Raw genomic sequence first — 18,587 nt, 5'->3', positions numbered from 1 at the left:
GCTTTCTGCAGTCAAAGTGTTGTCAGCATTACTTTGGGATTACGTGGTGGCTGAGTTGCATTTGAGTCACCTGAGATGTAGCCTGTTTCTTTTCAATGACTACCATGAATATTCTCCACCAGATTTTCGGGATGTATCTGCCTCCAGTGGCAACAGCTGGACTGCACCACTGTCAGGAGCAGGCAGGCAGCATTAAGGTTCATGCTATGTTCAAAAGAGTGCCGAATCTTTTTGCAAGTAGCTTTCTTCCATTGCTTAACGGAAGGTGTAAACGGGAATGGTTGGTCCAGCACTTAACACGCTGTTGACCTGTTATCAGCTAGATTTGTCTGCTTTGGGTATTGGACAGTGCTATTGCCTCCAAGCTTAGAGGAAGAGTCAGCTGCCTTGGTACTGTGTTCCCCACATGGGCTGTGAGGCCCTAGAAGATGAGGGCTGGGGATACGGAGCTTTCTCCAATCCCCAAGAACTTGAACTCTGGAAAGTGCATAAAATGACTTGTTGTTGGTAGCTTTCCATCTCTTCTGGAGCCCAAATTGGCACTTTTTAACCTTCTCTATGACCTACTGGCTTTGGAGCTTATGAGAAAGCCTAGCTGAAGTAATTGTCTGTGAGTAACCACATGGCGTTACTCCTTATGGAAAGCTAGCTGCTGCTGCCTCCAGCCTTTCGGTGAGACTCTATCCTTCCACTTCATCCATCTTCTTACACCCATGCTGCACCAGACACATTTCCATCCAGGAAACTCAGGGCCTCTAAAAAACTTCATTTCGTGATGTTTCTTTTTTTTTGCCAGGTTGGATATTTTCTGTTCTGCTATTTACACTGAACTTCTGCTGCTCTCTAGTATGTCAACCTTCATTTTCCCTTACTCGGGTACCTTTACAGGCTGCACCAAACCCCGCGCTATTTATTTATACAGTTACTTTGGCTTAAATTCTCAGCTCTTGCGTGGGTTGCCTTTCCTGATTCCCCAGTCAGAGTTCTCTGCTGGTACTTCCAGGGGTTCCACACAGTCCTGTAGTTGAAAAAACTGTTTATTAGTGCAATATCATTTTCTGGATAATTATTTTCTCACTTTGTTTGGTAGTGGCATATCCAAAATTGAGTTTCTTTGGTGGGGACTGTTTGGATGTGTCTGCCACCCTGTTTCTGTCTGACCTTGTTGCAGGCAAGACCAGCTCACACCCTTCCCTAAGTGCATCCAACCACAAGTCTTTCAAGAGCTTGGTTTTATTATTTTCTCTGGGAGGCTCATTGTGGGGTGACTTTTGACACTGGAGCAAAGACCACAAAAAATTACTGTCTTCTTACACTAAGTGAGGAAAACAATCCAGACTTGAAAGCATCTCCGCTTTGCTGTGTTCTGCTTAATCTAACTGTTTCTCCAGCCCCCCTGACTGGAAAGACTTTCCTCCCAGGTGTCGTGGGATAGGGAGCTCCCAAGCTCTGACACATGCCAGCCACGGCTGTACTCAGATATTGGCCAGTCCTGCTGGGAGGACACTGTAGGCATTTCCCTCCACCCCTGTGTCCCCTGGGATGTCACCTCCTCATTCCTCTGCCCCATGCCTGTGAGGATGAGTCCCAATGATGATCCTCAGGTAATGCACATGAAATCAGAGGAAGATAGGTGATAGGGGAATAGCCCAGGGAAGCCTCCACTGCTGGTACCTGCCTGTACAATTTTCAGAGGCATGTGAGGCTCCCCTAGTAATAGACTGGGCATCGCACACTCTCCCTGCTCCTTTCTCCTTTCCTTTTGTGCACTCTGCACCCCATTTCTTCTTTAATTGCTTTCATGGACACCGTTTGCAGCTAAATAGTCCTGCTTTACCCAGGCTTTGTGGGTTCTCACTGCAGTGTGTGTATAGGACTGCTGAGGAGCACAGGCAGTTAATGCTGATGTGGACTTGGCAGAGCATTTTCCGTGGCTCATTGATGCCAACAGCCTCTTACTAATGTTTTTCATTGGGTCTGCCTGCAAATATTTCATGTGCAGTTGGATGAAGTTCACTGTCCTGCAGTAGAAAGGCAGACCTGATGATCTAATGGTCCCCCTGGCCTTCTGCTAGGATGACCTGAATGGAGTCAGCCTATCTGGCAGCACAGAGTACAGCATGAGGTTGAAAGATGATGCATTGGTTGCTGTTAAAATAAATGGTGGAAAATGGTTTTACTGAATGCTTCAGAAACAGTATGTGATCATCACCGGGGCTGTGTGCATGCTCAAACTACTTGAAGTCATGATCTTACTACTGTTCTCTTGTTTTTCTTCCTCCTACTGTTTGTTACAGTTGTTTGGCTGTGGTTTCATATAACACTGCAAGATCTTGCAGGCTTGTATCATTCTAGCCTGGGCCATACTGTTCGCTCAAATCTTATTTTGGCATCAGCAGCAGGGCTGGGAATAGTGCATACATGACCTAGTGTGAGTGTCCAATGGGCCTTCAGCTTGGGAGACCTGGGTGAGGATATCTTCTGTTCTGCTCTGATCTGGGGCCATGTTGAGCTTCTTTCCACCTAGGAGACCTGCTGACTTTTCCATGTGCTCACTCCTCCTCCGATACCTCTGCACCCCAGGCTGCCCAGGGTGAGAATCCTGCTTCCCTCTCCCTGCTGCTGTGCTTCCCATTTCAAGGGGTGGGTAAGCAGGAGACAACCTGGGTACTCAGCCTTGTGCAGCTGCTGAATGCTTCAAAGTTATGAGTGTGGCTTTAGTTCACATTGTTGTTAGGCCTGACAGGGGCTTAGTGCATCATGCGACCCAGCAGGACTCCTCTATGGGAAGTTTCGCCTGCTGCCTTGGAAACCCTTGTTCCCAGTGTGATCAGGGGCTGCTCAGTGTGTACAGGTGGCTCCCCAGCAGCCACCCCTGGGGCAGTGACACCAGACCTGGAGGAATCTTGCCACTTGTTTTGTCCTCCAGAAGCAGCATTGGGTGGAGAGGCCCATGACTGGACATGACCCACAGGTGGCTCATGCCTGAGCTGTGCCTTTGTCCAAAGTGTTGGCGATGACACACACAGCAGAATCATGGAATCATAGAATCATAGAATCACCAGGTTGGAAAAGACCCTCCGGGTCATCGAGTCCAACCATTCCCATCAATCACTAAACCATGTCCCTCAGCACCTCGTCCACCCGTCCTTTCAACACCTCCAGGGAAGGTGACTCAACCACCTCCCTGGGCAGCCTGTTCCAGTGTCCAATGACCCTTTCCATGAAAAAATTTTTCCTAATGTTCAGCCTGACCCTCCCCTGGCAGAGCTTGAGGTCATTCCCTCTTGTCCTGTCCCCTGTCATGTGGGAGAAGAGGCCAGCTCCCTCCTCTCCACAACTTCCTTTTAGGTAGTTGTAGAGAGCAATGAGGTCTCCCTTCAGCCTCCTCTTCTCCAGGCTAAACAAACGCAGCTGGGGACTGCCGCTCTCTTGAGCACTGTCCCTCTACACCGTAAGCATACCGTGCTCCTTAAACCTCTTGCGATTAACTCTCAATTCTTTGTAAGGTAGTGAAAACCGTACAGCGCTCAAGACATGCAAATGTCAACTAAAGGCTTTAAGTAGAACCAGATGTGCTCAGGACTGGGTCTCGTGTGGCAAAGTCCCCATAGCTATTTTCCCACTGCTGATAGCTTTGTTCACCTGACACCCCATGCTATGTGAGGTCCTGCTTACTGTGCTTTCATTGGGAAACAGCTCTTCTCTGCCCTCCAGTACTACCTGCATGTTGCTCCTGCCAAGCGCGCCCTTACAGTCCTGGAGGTCCTCTCTGTCTCCATCTCTGCCCATCCTGTTATCCGGGAGGTTATGGAAGGAAGGGACATTCCCATTCAGGTACCCACTCTGCCCCTGCCTCTGAGGGCATCTCTGCCAGGTTGCTTCCTTCTGCACATGCTGGGCTGTCCTCCCTCGAGGAGCATCGCCCTGATGCTAGCATCTCCTTTCACCTGGAGCTGGCACCTCGTGTCTACAGCTGGCAGTGACACGGGGTGACTCTGTTAATGAGAGGCTTGTGCTGAACATAACAGGAGTTTCATGACTTCAAAAAGAGTGATCTTGTTTGCTCAGGCTTTTGGCACCTGTCTGTTTTAGTCTCACACCTTTCTTTCTACAACCTCTGGCTTGCTGGTGGCACTAAGAGCAGCTAAAAGCGTGCTTCCTCCAGCATGTGTGTGAGAGATGCAGATAAAACCTGAACTCAAGGCCAAAACAGCTTCTCTGGAGGGGGTGGTCGTTACAACTAGAAGAAACTACTTCTGATTATATCAGTAAGTTGAGGTGGAAAAAGCTTTGCTCTTTGAACAGACTGGCTGAGTATTACTTGCAAGGTGAGTTTCAGCCATGCTAAGGGAAAAATGGAAGCTGTGACAGTGTGAGCAAAGATGCTCAGGATGCTGCTACTTGGAGTCCCTCAGCACACCTTAATTACTTAAAGACCTGCTCTAGCTCAGTGGTTTTCTCTCTTTACTGATCTGAACATTTTTAAAGGATGTCTTTTTGTTTAAAAAAAGGCCTTTCATGGGCTCTTATGCAGTAAGAGCATATGTGAGTGGATGCAAAACTTACTTTGGCTTGTTCTGTTTGCAGGAAGTCACACCAAGTGAATTTAAGTGCTTTCTCCCTGTAAAAATCTACGTGGGTTAATAAAATGTTGATCCTGAAGGGCTGGATAATGCTTTGCAAATGGTGTAGCTTCAGTCCTCTTCCCCCTTGCATGTGGAGTGATTGTATCTCTACAGGCAGCTTCATTCATGAGCAGGAGAACAATCTTTGGCACGTCTGCTACTTATCGTCTTTGGCTTTCTTAAAACGTGAGCCCCACAGCTTGAGCTCTGGCACTTCTTGAGTCTCTTCTCATGCCATGTAGATGTCGGTTCAGAGCAGGGTCATCTTCTGACCCTGCTGTGTTCATCTGAAAGTCAATCCAGAAGTCAAATGTGCATCTTTCCATGGTTCCTGTGAATTCTGTCAGCAGCTCTGACTGCCTTGTCCAACATTAGAAATAAACCATGCTCCCCACTTCATTTCCAGAGACTTTCCAGAGCTTTCAGGCTGTCTATTTCTAACTCTTTATCTTTTGATGACTGTACTCTCCCATCTATCTAGACATACAAAAGTTATATATTCCCAAAACATTTCCCTCCATGATGAGTAAACACACTTGGAGAGAAACCTGCAACTTGGTATTCCTTCTCATTATAGATATGTAAAAATGAGATGTGACAAGAGGAAGCAGGATTAGCTGCCTGGGCACTGCGGAGCACTGGAGGCATTGGAGGCACAGCACTGTCACTGATAGCTGTATGTTGGCAGGGATCACTCCTTGAAAACACATAATAAAGGAGAGGTGGGGAGGTCATCGTTTATGCAAAGACAGCCAAAAAGTTATTGCAGCAAGGTGCTGGAAATGATGTGAGCATCCTGTCTAGCATTGTGCATGTTGAGCAGGTGCAAATTTCATAGGACCAGTCACCAGCCCCTGGAGTTGCTGAAACAGAGGCAGATAACAGATGCGGGACTGGGGTGCTCACAAAGGGAGAACAAGGTAGGGAGTGCCTGGCGTGCTGTCTGTCCTGGGGTGGGATTCCACAGTGAGCAGCAACAGGCGGCAGCAGTTAGGCATAGAATGAAGCGTTGTCTTCGCCTGAAGCAGCTCAGGACACTGTGGAGGCGAGATGCTATGACCAAATTTGGAATCAGGCCGGATTTACACCCCAATACCATGAAGTGCAGTGAGATCTTTAACGATTGCAGGCTGCTGGCCTCCAATTGCACTCAGTAGGAAAGTGGTTCCTCTCAGTGCTCTGCCATGAACCCAGCATAATGCCAGTTCAAAAGGGAGATACTCCCTGAGGCATCGCTCACACTGCGGCATTCACATAGTCCTTGAGGGTTTCTTTTCCAGGCACTTAAACAACTCAGCCCTTGTCCCATTGGTTTTGATCTCAGCTGCTGGTCCATCTGGAAGGAAATATCAGATGCTGCAGGAAATAATTTTACGGGTGACTCAGAGGTACTGGCTGCAGAGACCTTGGCTTCCCTCTTCTCCTAACTGCACTGCTTTGTCTCTCTGCTTAGGCCAAATGTCTGTGGCAGACAATGTTGCCCAGGATGGACCACGGCTCCCGGCACAAACCACTGCATCAAACGTGAGTATAGCAGTCTCAGCTGGTGCAGGTCTTGTGGTGCACCCCTAAAAAGTACTTGAATACTGCTGTGACCCCACATACATCTCCTGCACTGTGCCAGGGTGGGAGATGGACCCTGGAGCCAGTGCCACGGACTCCCAGTGGGGCTGCTGGGCTGTGGATTAGATCTCCCTGCCTGCTGGCAAAGTCTGAGCATGCTGAATAATTAAGGCTTTACTTTATTATTGCTGTTAGTGTCCGTCCTGAGTAGGGTCTTGTTGGGGCATGGCTTTGTGATAACACATTTATGGGAGAGTTTCAAGCCCTGGGCTCTCATCGTCCTGGAGCAAAAGGCAGGTCTATGAAAGTCCCAGCAGGTGGGAACTGGCAGAATAGGGCTGTGCTCATGTGGGAAAGCGTTGCTGACGCTGAGGGGGAAATAACGGCTGCAAATTATCTGAGTGCTATTAAGGAAAGCAATTAAGAGGGTTGGCACAAGGGCTGGGATGGGTGGGGCTGGAGCATGGTGCACGCACACGGGATGTGTGAAACGGCGAGGGGCTGCAGGGTACTCCTGTAGTGCGGAAACTGCTTGACTACAGCCCTCCTGCCTGCCTGCAGCGGGGTTAATGAGGCTCTGCTCCTCTGGATGGCACTGCCACAGCCCTGGGAGCTGAAATAATTTTGGGCTACCCAACACGGCACTGGAAGAGAAGGGATTTGGGTAGGCATTAGTGTGACATACACCAGAGGCAGCTGCACTGTCATCTCTGTCTCCGATAGCTGTGCAGCAACAGCACAGCCTCTGTCATGGTCCCTGTCCCTAAACAGCAGGGTTAGCCCATGCCTGGGCCTTCCCAGGGGACTGCCTGACCTGTGCACCTGAGTTATCCAAGGGAGGTGAGGTAGTGCCTGCAGCGCCCAAGTAGCTCGGAGAGCAGGGAGCACACAGGCATAGGGCATGCTTTCTGAACAGGAATGCCTTGCCCAGGATAGCCAAGAACATCAGCCTTCACTCCACTGGCAGCGGCTGCCCAGATGTTTAGTTGGGAAAGAGGCTCAGCTTTGTTTGCTGCGGGATCTCACAACGTTTCTGCTGCACTGGGATAATTGCATTAGCAATTGCTGTTCAGGAGCAGGGTGCCAAGGGCTGAGTCACCTCCCTTCTCCTTCCCCCCCTTGCTGACAGAAGCCAAACGGTAGAGAGCGTTCTGTGCTGCCAGACAGCATCTGTAAACAGAACGCGGGGCCAGTGATGGCAGCATCTTTCTCTCATTAGGGATTTTCACAGGAGCAGTAGATCTGGGCTTGCAGCCACGCAGGCTGTCTAGTGATTGCTCAGGTGGCTGGGCCCTTGCTCCCAAGGATTCATTAAAAGGACACTGTTGACATGATGGGGCCTGACAGTGTCCCCCAGCCTGGGGATGAGAAGTCCCAGGCAGGTTTTCGGTGAAGACCAGTGACATGTAAACAATTTAATTCCCAGCTACCTTCCTTGCTGGGCCTTTCTGCTGGAGTTCAAGCTGCTGGACAGCTGTTTTTAAGGCTGCCAAGGCAAGCTGGACAGACTCTCCCAGTTAGCTCCCAGCACTGTAGTACTGTTTAGTGTCTGATCCCATGATCTTTGATATGGGACATACCAGGGAGGTTAGCGGGGTAGAAATGCAGCTAGAGGGAACCTCTTAGCACAACAAAGCAGGGAAGAAGTTGGCATTCGAGACTTGGGCAGGACCTTGGTTTTGGTGGGTGTGAGCCTGGGTGCAGCAGAGAGGGTACACCAAATCGTTGCCTTCTTCTGCTCCCTGTCCCCTGTCAAGCATGGTGATTTCTTCCTTATCCACCCATGCTTTTCCAGAGCCTTTGCTGTTGAGCATCTCTGCGTATGACTGAGCTCCAGCCATGGACAGGTTTCTCTAGCCTTTTGGTTTGTTCCAGCTTCAAGGACCAAAGTGCAGTGAAGACGTAGGGAGTTTTCAGAGTCAATGACTGGGAAGATAATAAAAAGAAATATTTCTCTCTTTAGGATACTAGTATTTCGTGGGAAAGTGGAAGTGAGCTAAGGGAGTTCAGGAGGAAGATCTCCCTTGCTTGCAATGGGCTTGATTTCTACCTACATGCTGCCCAGTCAACACACTGGATGGCACATAGAGCATTCTGTGGGGCTCCAGAGGTCTTCCTGCAGGACTGGATGTTAGGAATAATAAGCTACATCTGAACTTGGGCCAGAAGAATTAATCCAAACTCCTGCCTATTTAACTTCGTTCTGGAGTGAGACTCGGGTCTTTGTGTCTCAGATTCATTGGAGAAGAAACCCAGAGCTGGCCAGAAGCCCCCTTGCACTGTTCCTGTTTCAGGGGCTACAGAGGCTGCAGTGTGCACTTGTTGATAACTTAGCTGCTGCCTATTAGGTCCTTCCCCTCTGCTTTGAGGACGGAAATCCTCTTGCTCAGCCTCATGACATTTGTTCATCAACCTCCACTTCCATCAGCATTATTTACTATTGTTTTCTGCTGCTTTCCCAGATAGCAATCTGGGCTGGGCTGGTAATGCAGGGTGAGCTTTTCTTCTGACATGAATATTTTAAAGCTTAAAGGAAACACTTTTAATCAGCATGTTGAGAAGGAATAAATAAATGTACTTTTCAATCTTCTGTAGATGGTCATGAAGCTGCAAGGAATTCCATTATGAGTCGCTGGCTCTGTAGTGGTCTCACAATGTGTATTCAGAAAGTTGCATTAGCACCTGAGGCTTTTCCAGATCTTCAAAATGGAGATGACATTCACATGCTCTCTCCTTTTGTCTCTCTTCTGTACAGTGACTGTAGGGTTTTTAGAGCCCAGGCTGTTTGTCATTGGAGTTCTGTTTTCCCTCTGTTATTCCTGCATTGCTGTTGGTCTTCCTGCCTGTCAGCCTGCACAGATCTCTCACTTATGTTAAATTGTCCATCCCTTCTAGCTTTGCTGACACAGTCAGAGCTTTAAATTAGAACTTAGATTGCATATTGCTCTGCATCAATAAGATGAAAAGTTCACTTTTCCACAAGAAAATGGACTAAATAACCCCAGCGGTACAAGTCCTTCAGCATCTTCCCAGTTTTCCTGTGGATGCCTAGCTGAATGGATAGGTTCCCCTACATTTAAGTGGGTCTGAGCAGGAGCTGCTTACAGTGAAGATCTACTCCACTCTCCTAGACCTAAAGCATGTGCAGAGCAGCAGGGACACGGTAATTGAATGTCACCTTGCAATGTCATTGCTCAGTTCTGGGGCAGGTGTGCCTGCAAAGCGTTGGGCTGTTAGACTTGGTCACCTTCCTCTCTGACAGTGGTGTCTGCCTGGCCTAACGGGGTGATCAGAGTAACAGCTCAGTCGTCCTTGCAAGGAGGACTGAGCCCATGCACTGAAGACTGGACAGCACCAGGCTTGGTCTGTGAGGGCACTGCTAGATGCTGTTGAACAAACTGGCATTGCTACTGATGGTATTTCAGCAGTGCTCCAAATCTCATCCTTTTATTAAGAGTTTTGAGCTGACACTTTTTGCTTTCCCTAAAGCCCCAGCTCCTGGAGCAGGTGATTACATGAGACTACGGTGAGAAGAAATGTGTGGTTGTTGTCTTAACAGAAAGTGTTCATAGCCTCCACAGCTAGTGAGAGATCTCAGAGTAACCCTTGGGCTCAGAAACCAGAAAGCAAAGAAAAAGATCCCAAATACATGTATATTTTAACCATCTTGTTTCTATCAGTTTTATGGTTTGCGAGGGCCTGACTCATGATTTCACACACTTGGCATTGGCAGTATTTGTGAATAACCTGCTCTCCCTACATCACATAGCTGGACTGAGTGAACACCAGTGACTTTTTAAAGCTATTTCAAGTTCTTCCTGGGTCTGCAAAGGCAAGGAAGGTGCTTAATCCTAGAGTTGGAGTATTGCAGCTAGGGCTGAAGTGAATAATCCCATTCCCTTCTTCCTCTTCTCCGTATCAGCTGCCTTAGGGGCTTCTAGAATGCCTGGGTGCTTATCGCTGCTTTCCTGCTGAAGGGAACAGTCTAATGTAACTATGAACATTGTTAGTGGGAGAGGTTGTGAGAACCACTGTGATCCCAGGTCCTGGCTTGGCAGCTCTGCAGTATTTCAGCACATGAAGCGATTGTTTTCAATGGCAGGCTTCCTGGTCTGGTGGCATTTGTTAGAACAGGCATTTACTGGGAGATAACGATAGGGACTGGCAGCCTATTTAAATCACAGCTGAGTTTTACATTATAAATTACATCAACTTTTGGAGTGCCAGACTTCCCAGCGACCGTTAATTCCTGCCTGACTAGGACACTGCCTCTGTTCCAGAATCTGCAGTGGTGGCTGATTTATTTTACTGGAGGATTTCACCAAAACCTCTGGTTTTAACCTATATGGGCCTGCATGACTTGGGTTCTCCCTTTCCTTGAGACCTCCCTCTCTTCCGAAGTGTTAACATGGTAATGAAGGTCAAGTGAAGCATTCCACCCAACATATCCCCAGTCTAGTTAGGAAAAGCTGATGGCAATCCAGTTTTGGGGCGAGGGAAGGGTTATGGGGGCTATACTGCTGTGAAAGGACCTCAGAGCCTGTACAAGGACTTTCCTCACTTGGCAACTGCAGAACGACATGTGGATGGCACACAAGGCTTGAGTTGTCTGTATATTTGTTGTCCAGAAGCAACAATTCTCACAGGTGTCTTTGGATCTCATGGGGATGGAGAGCACAGCTAGAGGAGGGGGGATGTGCTTATGAAACTCCAGCAGCTACATGGGAAGGTGGTGGGATGTCAGGTGCTCCTGCAGCCTCCCTGGGGCAGTCCTGGGGTAGAGGCCTTCAGCAGAAGTGATGGCTGCAGGTTTTAACCCATACACAGGGTTCCCATATGACTGGAAGTTAATGTCCAACTTGTGTCATCCAGCAAGGTTTTATTACCCCTTGGCCAGCCAGCTCTTTCCTTCTTTGAGGGAGGACGCTGTTTTCCAGTGCCTTTTTGATTACTATTGCTCAGAATAACGAGCCTGGTCCTACCTGAGCAAACTGTGGTTTCTTGGCTCTTGCTGGCTGGGCTTTGAACCCAATTTGGCATCAGTTGACTTGGGAAGTGTTAGGGTCCGGCATATAATTAATAGCACTTTTCTCCCGGGGCGCAAACTGAAGCTGATGTGCTGTAATTAGGAACACACACAGGCTCAGAGGGTGATTTGGGCATGAAATTAATGAACTGGAAGTCCTTGTAGCTGCAGAGGAATTTGAGTGCAGTGACTCCAAAATCAGCTGAGGAGGGAGAGCTGGAAAGCTCTTGAGGGGACAGCCAGGGAGACCATGCAAATCAGACCCTTAAATAGACTAAAGCAAAGTACTAATGCACACATTATTCTCAAGAGGATCTCATACTGCATGGTCATCCGTCTTCTCATCTGGCAGTCATTGCCTCCCTTTACTCTGGGACTGAAGTCCTACTCCTGCTCAGGCAGCTACGGGCAGTGCTGGAGGCTGTACACGCTCTGCAGATCACGTTGCTCATTTTTGGGCCTTCAGAAGTGAATATTGCTGGAAAAGAGATCCACAGAGCTCAGTGGGAAGAAGTGGGAACAGAAACAAGTCTTAGATGGTGGTGGTGTTGTGTTAGGAACCCATGGCTGTGGTAACACCGAGACTTTGAAGGCTACCTGCCTGCAGAGAAGAGGTGGGGCTGCCCTGGTTGTGCTGCCCACAGCCAGGTGGCACCACTGTGGGGCTGAGAAGGCTGCTGGGAGCTCCCTGTCCACTAACCATCTTTCTGTGTCTCCTCAGCTGTCTGTGACCCACCATGCCAGAACAAGGGCTCCTGCAGCCGTCCTCAGGTCTGTACATGTCGCTCAGGCTTCCAAGGCTCCCGGTGTGAAGAAGTCGTTCCCGAGCAGGAGTACCATCCGCCTGGTGCCGCTGCTGCCTTCCAGCCCTCCACAAGCTCCCTCCGGAGGAGGACCAGCATGGCAGGGCGGGATGCTTCCCTGCGAGGGGCTCAGGCACCCGTCCCACGGCACATCTCAGCTGTGTAAGTCAAACCTGGTTCCCAGCAAGATGCTTCCCTAACCCCACAAGCAGCTGACACCACACTTGGTCAGGCCACAGCCTCTGCTTTGTGAGACCAGGTAGCTCAGCTCCAGGTGGAGGCTCTTGCACAGCCTGTAGGAGCTGATGGAAGGGTGTCAGGCCCTGCTGCCCCTTCAGTGGACTCAGTTTGTCCCCACCACTGTGTCATTGTCTGCAGGCACATGCAGGAATGGGACAAGCTAATGGGCGTCCCACAGGGAAGGAGTACCATGAAGCTCAACAGTTTGCCTTTGTCCAGTTGACAAGCAGCTTTTGCTGTAGCAGCAGTGTGGATGGAGGAGTTGGGATTAAATCTCTTTCCGAAGACGATGTGTTTAAAGCAGTATGTCTAGGTATTTCCCACGGGAGTGTACATAGGTCTGAGATGTACTATTATAGTTGGTATGAGCAAGTGATGATACTCAGAGGAGTCTCCTGGCAGACTCTAGCTGTTACTGAGCCTGCTATTCTGTACTTTTGTGTCACCTTGCTGTGATATGGGTCATTTGGTGACAAGGCAGGAGCCTGCATATTTGGTATAGAAGCAAAAATGCAGCTGTTCGAGTTCAGAGAGTTCTGTGCAGGAGAGACTCTGGGAGGAATGTGTTAAACTCAAGGTGACAACTCTGTTGTCATCCAGTCCTTTTGGATGAGGAAAAGCCTATGGCTTCAGCAGACCAGCCTCAGATTAGTGCTGAGGTGGTCTTGTACCAAGCTACAACTCCTCCACACTTTGTGTTTTGTGAAGTCCTGCTGGAGCTGTGGGCTTTCTGCTGAGGGAGGCAGTAAATATGGGAAAGGTGCCTTTCCCTGACAAGCACCTCTGTGGTGCTGGCGAGTCAGTGGGAATGGAGAGGTGGGAATGGTGCCTGTTTGCTTAAAACAACCCACACATTTGTTGGGGTTTTTTTTAAAATCACCTCTGCTTTTCTGTAAGCGTCCGTGGATAGGGAGCAAAGTGTTAGACTGCAGTACCTCTAAAGGCCCCTACTCTTGCTGCTACTCACCTGGTTGCTGTGCCAGAAAGGCTGATTTTGTTGGTAGACACCACAGCAGACAATTTACATGTGGCTTGTAATTTAAGTCCCTCAGTCATAGTCAAGCAGACATTACAACAAATTACAGGTGCCTAACCAGGAGGTAACTTCAGTTTCTCCTTTTCTTCTCTGAGCTGTTTTGACTTTCTCTCTCAGCATCACTTTTTTTGCTGCCAGAGGAGAGAACAATTCAACCTTTGTTTCTCTGTGTTTCTGCAGGTTATTTTTAAAGTGTTCATTGCACTTAAAGTGGCTGTTGCCTTTCTGTCTCTTCTGAAGCAGAGGCAATGCATGGGCTGGAGACATTTCCAGATGCTTACTCTTGGTCATCTGTAGTTTTGGAGGGGCTCAAATGACTGACAAAGAATTGACTGACATGAAGTAGTTCACTGAAGCCAGCATAACTTGGTGCCCAAATGAAAGACTATCTGATGGGAACTAAATTCAGGCAAGGAGGAGGTGATGCTGGCAGGGAGGGGAGGCCAAGCCCCTGTCATCACTGCCCTGAGAGAGGCTCAGTGCCCGAGTGAGCACGCAGCCCTTGCATGTGCCTGCAATCCTGGCCATTAGCTGACAAGTTTCCCCAGCAATGACCTCCTCCTACCCCTCTGTGCCACTGCTCTGTGCACAAGGACTGGAGGGGAGGCAGAGCAGTGCCCTTGGAGATATAGCACCTGTTGAAGACTTTCCCAGTAAGGAACATGACCTCAGACTCTGTGCAGAAGACAGGGGGCTGTGCAGGCACTGGTAGAGCATTCCTGTCCAGACAGTCAGACATAGCGTCTAGCTATTGCTGAGTTGGGATTGCTGAATGCCCAGCTGCCTGCTGTACCTTAAATCCTCTGGCACTGTCCCAAGGAAATAAGACTCCATTAAAGACCATGTCATGCCTTTTCTCCTTCCCTCCTCACAGTGGCCGTAGGACATTGCCTTATCCCATAATGTTAGCAAGAGCATTTGACGTTCGTCCTTTGCGATGGCTGCAGGTAGGACCCCAGGACATGGCTAACACTGGAGCCAGCTCCTTCTGGAGCCGTCCCTGCGGATGTGCCTTTCCTGCTCGGATGATGAATAGCAATGCTGTGCTGTGCAGGCAGGTGAGGGGCTGCCTGCATCCTGGCACCGGTCTGCATTCAAACACCTCATTTCAGTCTCTGGGTATTTCCCTGTACATTAAGTTGCTTGGATTTAGTCTATAGACCATGTGACATACCATACAACTGGCATGACCTAAAAGTCATGCTGCTGTTAGATGGGTTGTTTCCTAAATATTTTTGGGTGTCCCCTTCAGCCTGCTGACTTCTCGGCTAGCTGTGGAGCACTGTCAGTGTGAGTATTTGCAGCCAAAGGCTTGCTTCTACTGCTGTTGCACCCAGCCATGCCCTCCCACTGCTTCCCTTGCACTGGCACTGGTGCTCACTTGCCTCTGGGTGAGTTGGCTCAGTTCCATAAACCAGCAAAAAATGAACACAGCAAAATTAAGGATAATTTTCTGCCACTTCAGTGGGCTAAATTGGCTTATTGAAAGATTACGTGAGGAGCAGAAGGACTGGACAGAATTGCAAGACTGGCGGAGGGGGAGACAGACTCTGTTTTTGGGGGAAATCTACATATTAGGTTGGTCGTTTGTTTTATTAAACAGTGCTTTCAGACTTGCATGAACTTGGAGCCTGCTTCTTCAGTTACAGCATCATCTATTTCTGTGCTGCCACTAAAGTACTTTCTGTGCTTCTGTGTCAGGCTTTCTCCATACAATTGGGCTGTAGCAGCTTTAAAAGCAAGAAGCATATTGTCTCTCCCAGAACCAGTAGATCTTACTCAGATCTGGAAGTATGAGGATCAGTTCACTGACAAGTCTAAGAGGAATAGCTTGGGTTTTCTAGTCCTTGGTCCACTGGATAAGGATGGGTTGTGTTGGTGGGACACTGACTTTTTCTACTGACTCCAACATGATCCCACAGGCACTGGCTTAGTTGTTTGATTTGTCATTAAAGAAGCGGTAGAAGAAGTTCTTGGGTGACTCTGTGGTCAGAGGACACTGATGGTTCCAGGTCAGTGGTTGTGAGAAGACCATGAGATCCAGGCCAAACAACCAGTCCCCAAACTCCCTGCACATTCTTATTGATAACAAGGAGGATCCCGGCAGAAGGTTAAAGCTGCTCCGTGTGCTGCAGCAGGCGGGATGGATGCTGCCACCCAGACGGAGCCACAGTGGGTGCATGCAGCTACCCAGACCCTGGACTGCAGGCAGTGCCCCCCTCCCACACCGGCTCGTGCCTCTGGTCCTGGCCCCACTTGTGAAAGCTGCGCTCGAGTGGGGGAACTCCTTCACATGGTGAAGGAGCTAAGAGAGGAGGTGAAGAGACTGAGGACCATCAGGGAGTGTGAGAGGGAGATTGACCAGTGGAGCAGGGCCCTCTCACTAACTCAGCAGCCTGCTGGGGCTGGGGTGTCCGAACATCATCCACCTGCAAACTGCAGGGTTGGGGGAACAAGAGATGGGGAGTGGCAGCAAGTTCCTGCCAGAGGAAGGAAACCTGCTCCCCTCACCCAGACAGCAAAGCCCCAGATTCCCCTGGCGAATAAGTACCAGGTGCTGCAGGTGGAATCCAGCCCTGAGGATGAGGATGGTGGCTCCCACAGCCTAGAATCCTTCCCTAGGCTGCACCATTCTCAGAAAAAGATAAAAACATCCTCCATCAAGAAGAAGAGGAGGGTGATTGTTGTAGGGGACTCCCTCCTAAAAGGAACAGAGGGACCCATTTGCAGACCGGACCTGCGCCACAGAGAGGTCTGCTGCTTACCGGGTGCATCAGGGAAGGAGGTAGCTAGAAAACTTCCTTCCCTGGTCCACGAGACAGACTACTATCCTCTGATAGTAATCCAAACTGGTAATGACGACCTAACAAACAAAAAGGCCAAAGCCATCAAGAATGGCTTCAGGGCCATTGGGAGAATGATGGAGGGCTCTGGGGCACAAGTAGTATTCTGCTCCATCCCAGTGCTAAATAGAGAGGAGGGGGAAGCCAGGATGAAGAATTCGATTGATACCTGGCTCCGAGCCTGGTGCGAGGAGAGGGGCTTTGGCTTTTTTGATCATGGGGGGGCTCACGCACCCCCAGGCTTTCTCACTAAGGGCGGGGCACATGGGTCTCCTAGGGGGGCTAAAGCCCTTCCCAGAAACCTAGCCAAGCTCATAAATCGAGCTTTAAACTAGATGTGAAGGGGGAGGGGGTTGAGCCCAGGCTAGACAGGAACGAGCCTGGATGTGGGGAATTGGTGATTGGGAGAGGGTGCGCGGGCGAGGACCACCAGTACCTCACCGCACAAAAAGTGGGGGAGAACACACCTCGGGGTGCTAAGGGAGATGCAGGCACTCTGGTGTCAACTGATCCAGTTACCAGGCAGTTGGGAACGAACCCTGTTCCCTCTAGGAGGGCTGAAGGCTCGGCAGCTCAGCTGAAGTGCATTTACACCAATGCACGCAGCATGGGGAATAAGAAGGAAGAACTGGAAGCTGTCGTAGGGCAAGGGGCCTATGATGTCGTTGCCATCACGGAAACGTGGTGGGACGACTCATATAACTGGAGTACGGCTATGGTGGGGTATAAGCTTTTCAGGCGGGACAGGAAGGGTAGGAGAGGAGGTGGGGTAGCCCTCTTTGTAAGGGACGACTTGGACATCACTGAGATGGATTGTGGCGATCAGGAGGTTGAGTGCCTCTGGGTCAAAATCAGAGGAGCCCACCAGAAGGTAGATTTTGTGATGGGAGTCTGTTACAGACCTCCCAACCAAGGAGAAGCAGCAGATGAGCTCTTCTATAAACAGCTGCGGTCAATCTCTAGATCAATGCCTCTCGTTCTGGTGGGAGACTTCAATCTGCCTGATATCTGCTGGGTGTACAACACAGCAGAAAGGAAGCAGTCTAGGAGGTTCCTGGAGTGCGTGGGAGACAACTTCCTTGCACAGTTGGTGAATGAACCAACCAGGGAAGGTGCCCTCCTGGACCTCCTGTTGGTGAACAGAGAAGGCCTTGTAGGGGATGTGGCGGTAGGTGGACGCCTAGGACTAAGCGACCATGAGATGATAGGGTTTTCTGTTCTAGGTGAAGTGAAGAGGGTGGTTAGCAAGACGGTAACATTAAATTTCCAGAGGGCAGACTTTGATCTCTTCAGCAGGCTGGTTGGTGAAGTCTCATGGGAGACAGTACTCAAGGGCAAGGGAGCCCAGGAGGGCTGGGAGCTCTTCAAAAGGGTGGTCCTAGCAGCTCAGGAGAAAGCCATCCCTGTGGTCCGGAAAAAAAGCCGGCAGGGGAGAAAGCCAGCTTGGTTGAATAGAGAGATCTTGAGGGATATCAAGAAGAAGAGAAATGTTTATGGCCTCTGGAAGAAGGGACAGGCCTCTTGGGTGGACTACAGGAGGGAAGTGAGATTGTGTAGGGAAAAAATCAGAATGGCTAAGGCTCAGCTAGAAATTGGATTGGCCAAGTCAGTGAAAGATAACAAAAAATCTTTCTACAAATATATAAATAATAAAAGGCGGACTAGGGAGACCATACAGTCCCTATTGGACACAGAAGGAACAACAGTAACAGGGGATGAGGAAAAGGCTGAGGTACTTAATGCCTTCTTTGCCTCAGTCTTTAGTCGTAAGGAGGGTCGTTCCGTCTGTGTACAAACCCAGGAGCTAGAGGAGCATAATGAGGCTCCCGTGATCCAAGAGGAGGTGGTCAGAGACTTGCTAGCCCGACTGGACAGCTACAAGTCTATGGGGCCGGACGGGATTCACCCTAGGGTACTGAAGGAGCTGGCGGATGTGCTGGCCAAACCCCTTTCCATCATCTTCCAACAGTCCTGGAAGACTGGGGAAGTCCCACTGGACTGGAGGCTGGCTGATGTTGTGCCCATCTACAAGAAGGGTCGCAGGGAGGATCCAGGGAACTACAGGCCTGTCAGTCTGACCTCAGTGCCAGGGAAAGTCATGGAGCAGGTGATCTTGAGTGCTATCATGAAGCACATGCAAGAGAACCAGGTGATCAGGCCCAGTCAACATGGGTTCACAAAAGGCAGGTCTTGCCAGACTAACCTGATCGCCTTCTATGACAAAGTGACTCGGCTGCTGGATGAGGGAAAGGCTGTGGATGTGGTCTTCCTGGACTTCAGCAAAGCCTTTGACACAGTTTCTCACAGCGTTCTGCTTGAGAAACTGTCAGCCTCTGGCCTGGACAGGCGCACACTCTCCTGGGTGGAAAACTGGTTGGATGGCCGGGCCCAGAGAGTGGTGGTAAATGGTGTGAAATCCAGCTGGAGGCCAGTGACAAGCGGGGTTCC

The 18,587-nt window shown here is 49.7% G+C and overlaps 1 protein-coding gene across 6 annotated transcripts in view; it reads left to right on the top strand.

The window, feature by feature from the left end:
* The window catches only part of LTBP2 (latent transforming growth factor beta binding protein 2), a 73,622-nt gene that overhangs the window by 1,782 nt on the left and 53,253 nt on the right, over positions 1-18,587 (top strand). For all 6 annotated transcript variants that reach the window (XM_069858536.1, XM_069858540.1, XM_069858538.1 and 3 more), the window contains exons 2-3: positions 6,082-6,152; positions 11,939-12,182. In XM_069858536.1, coding sequence (XP_069714637.1) covers positions 6,082-6,152; positions 11,939-12,182 — 315 coding nt within the window. The remainder of the gene's footprint in view (positions 1-6,081; positions 6,153-11,938; positions 12,183-18,587) is intronic.

Source organism: Phaenicophaeus curvirostris, chromosome 5 (genome assembly GCF_032191515.1).
Source record: "Phaenicophaeus curvirostris isolate KB17595 chromosome 5, BPBGC_Pcur_1.0, whole genome shotgun sequence".
Taxonomy (NCBI): Eukaryota; Metazoa; Chordata; class Aves; order Cuculiformes; family Cuculidae; genus Phaenicophaeus; species Phaenicophaeus curvirostris.
The sequence above is the reverse complement of the archived record's forward strand: the minus strand, read 5'-3'. Positions and strand labels throughout refer to the sequence as shown.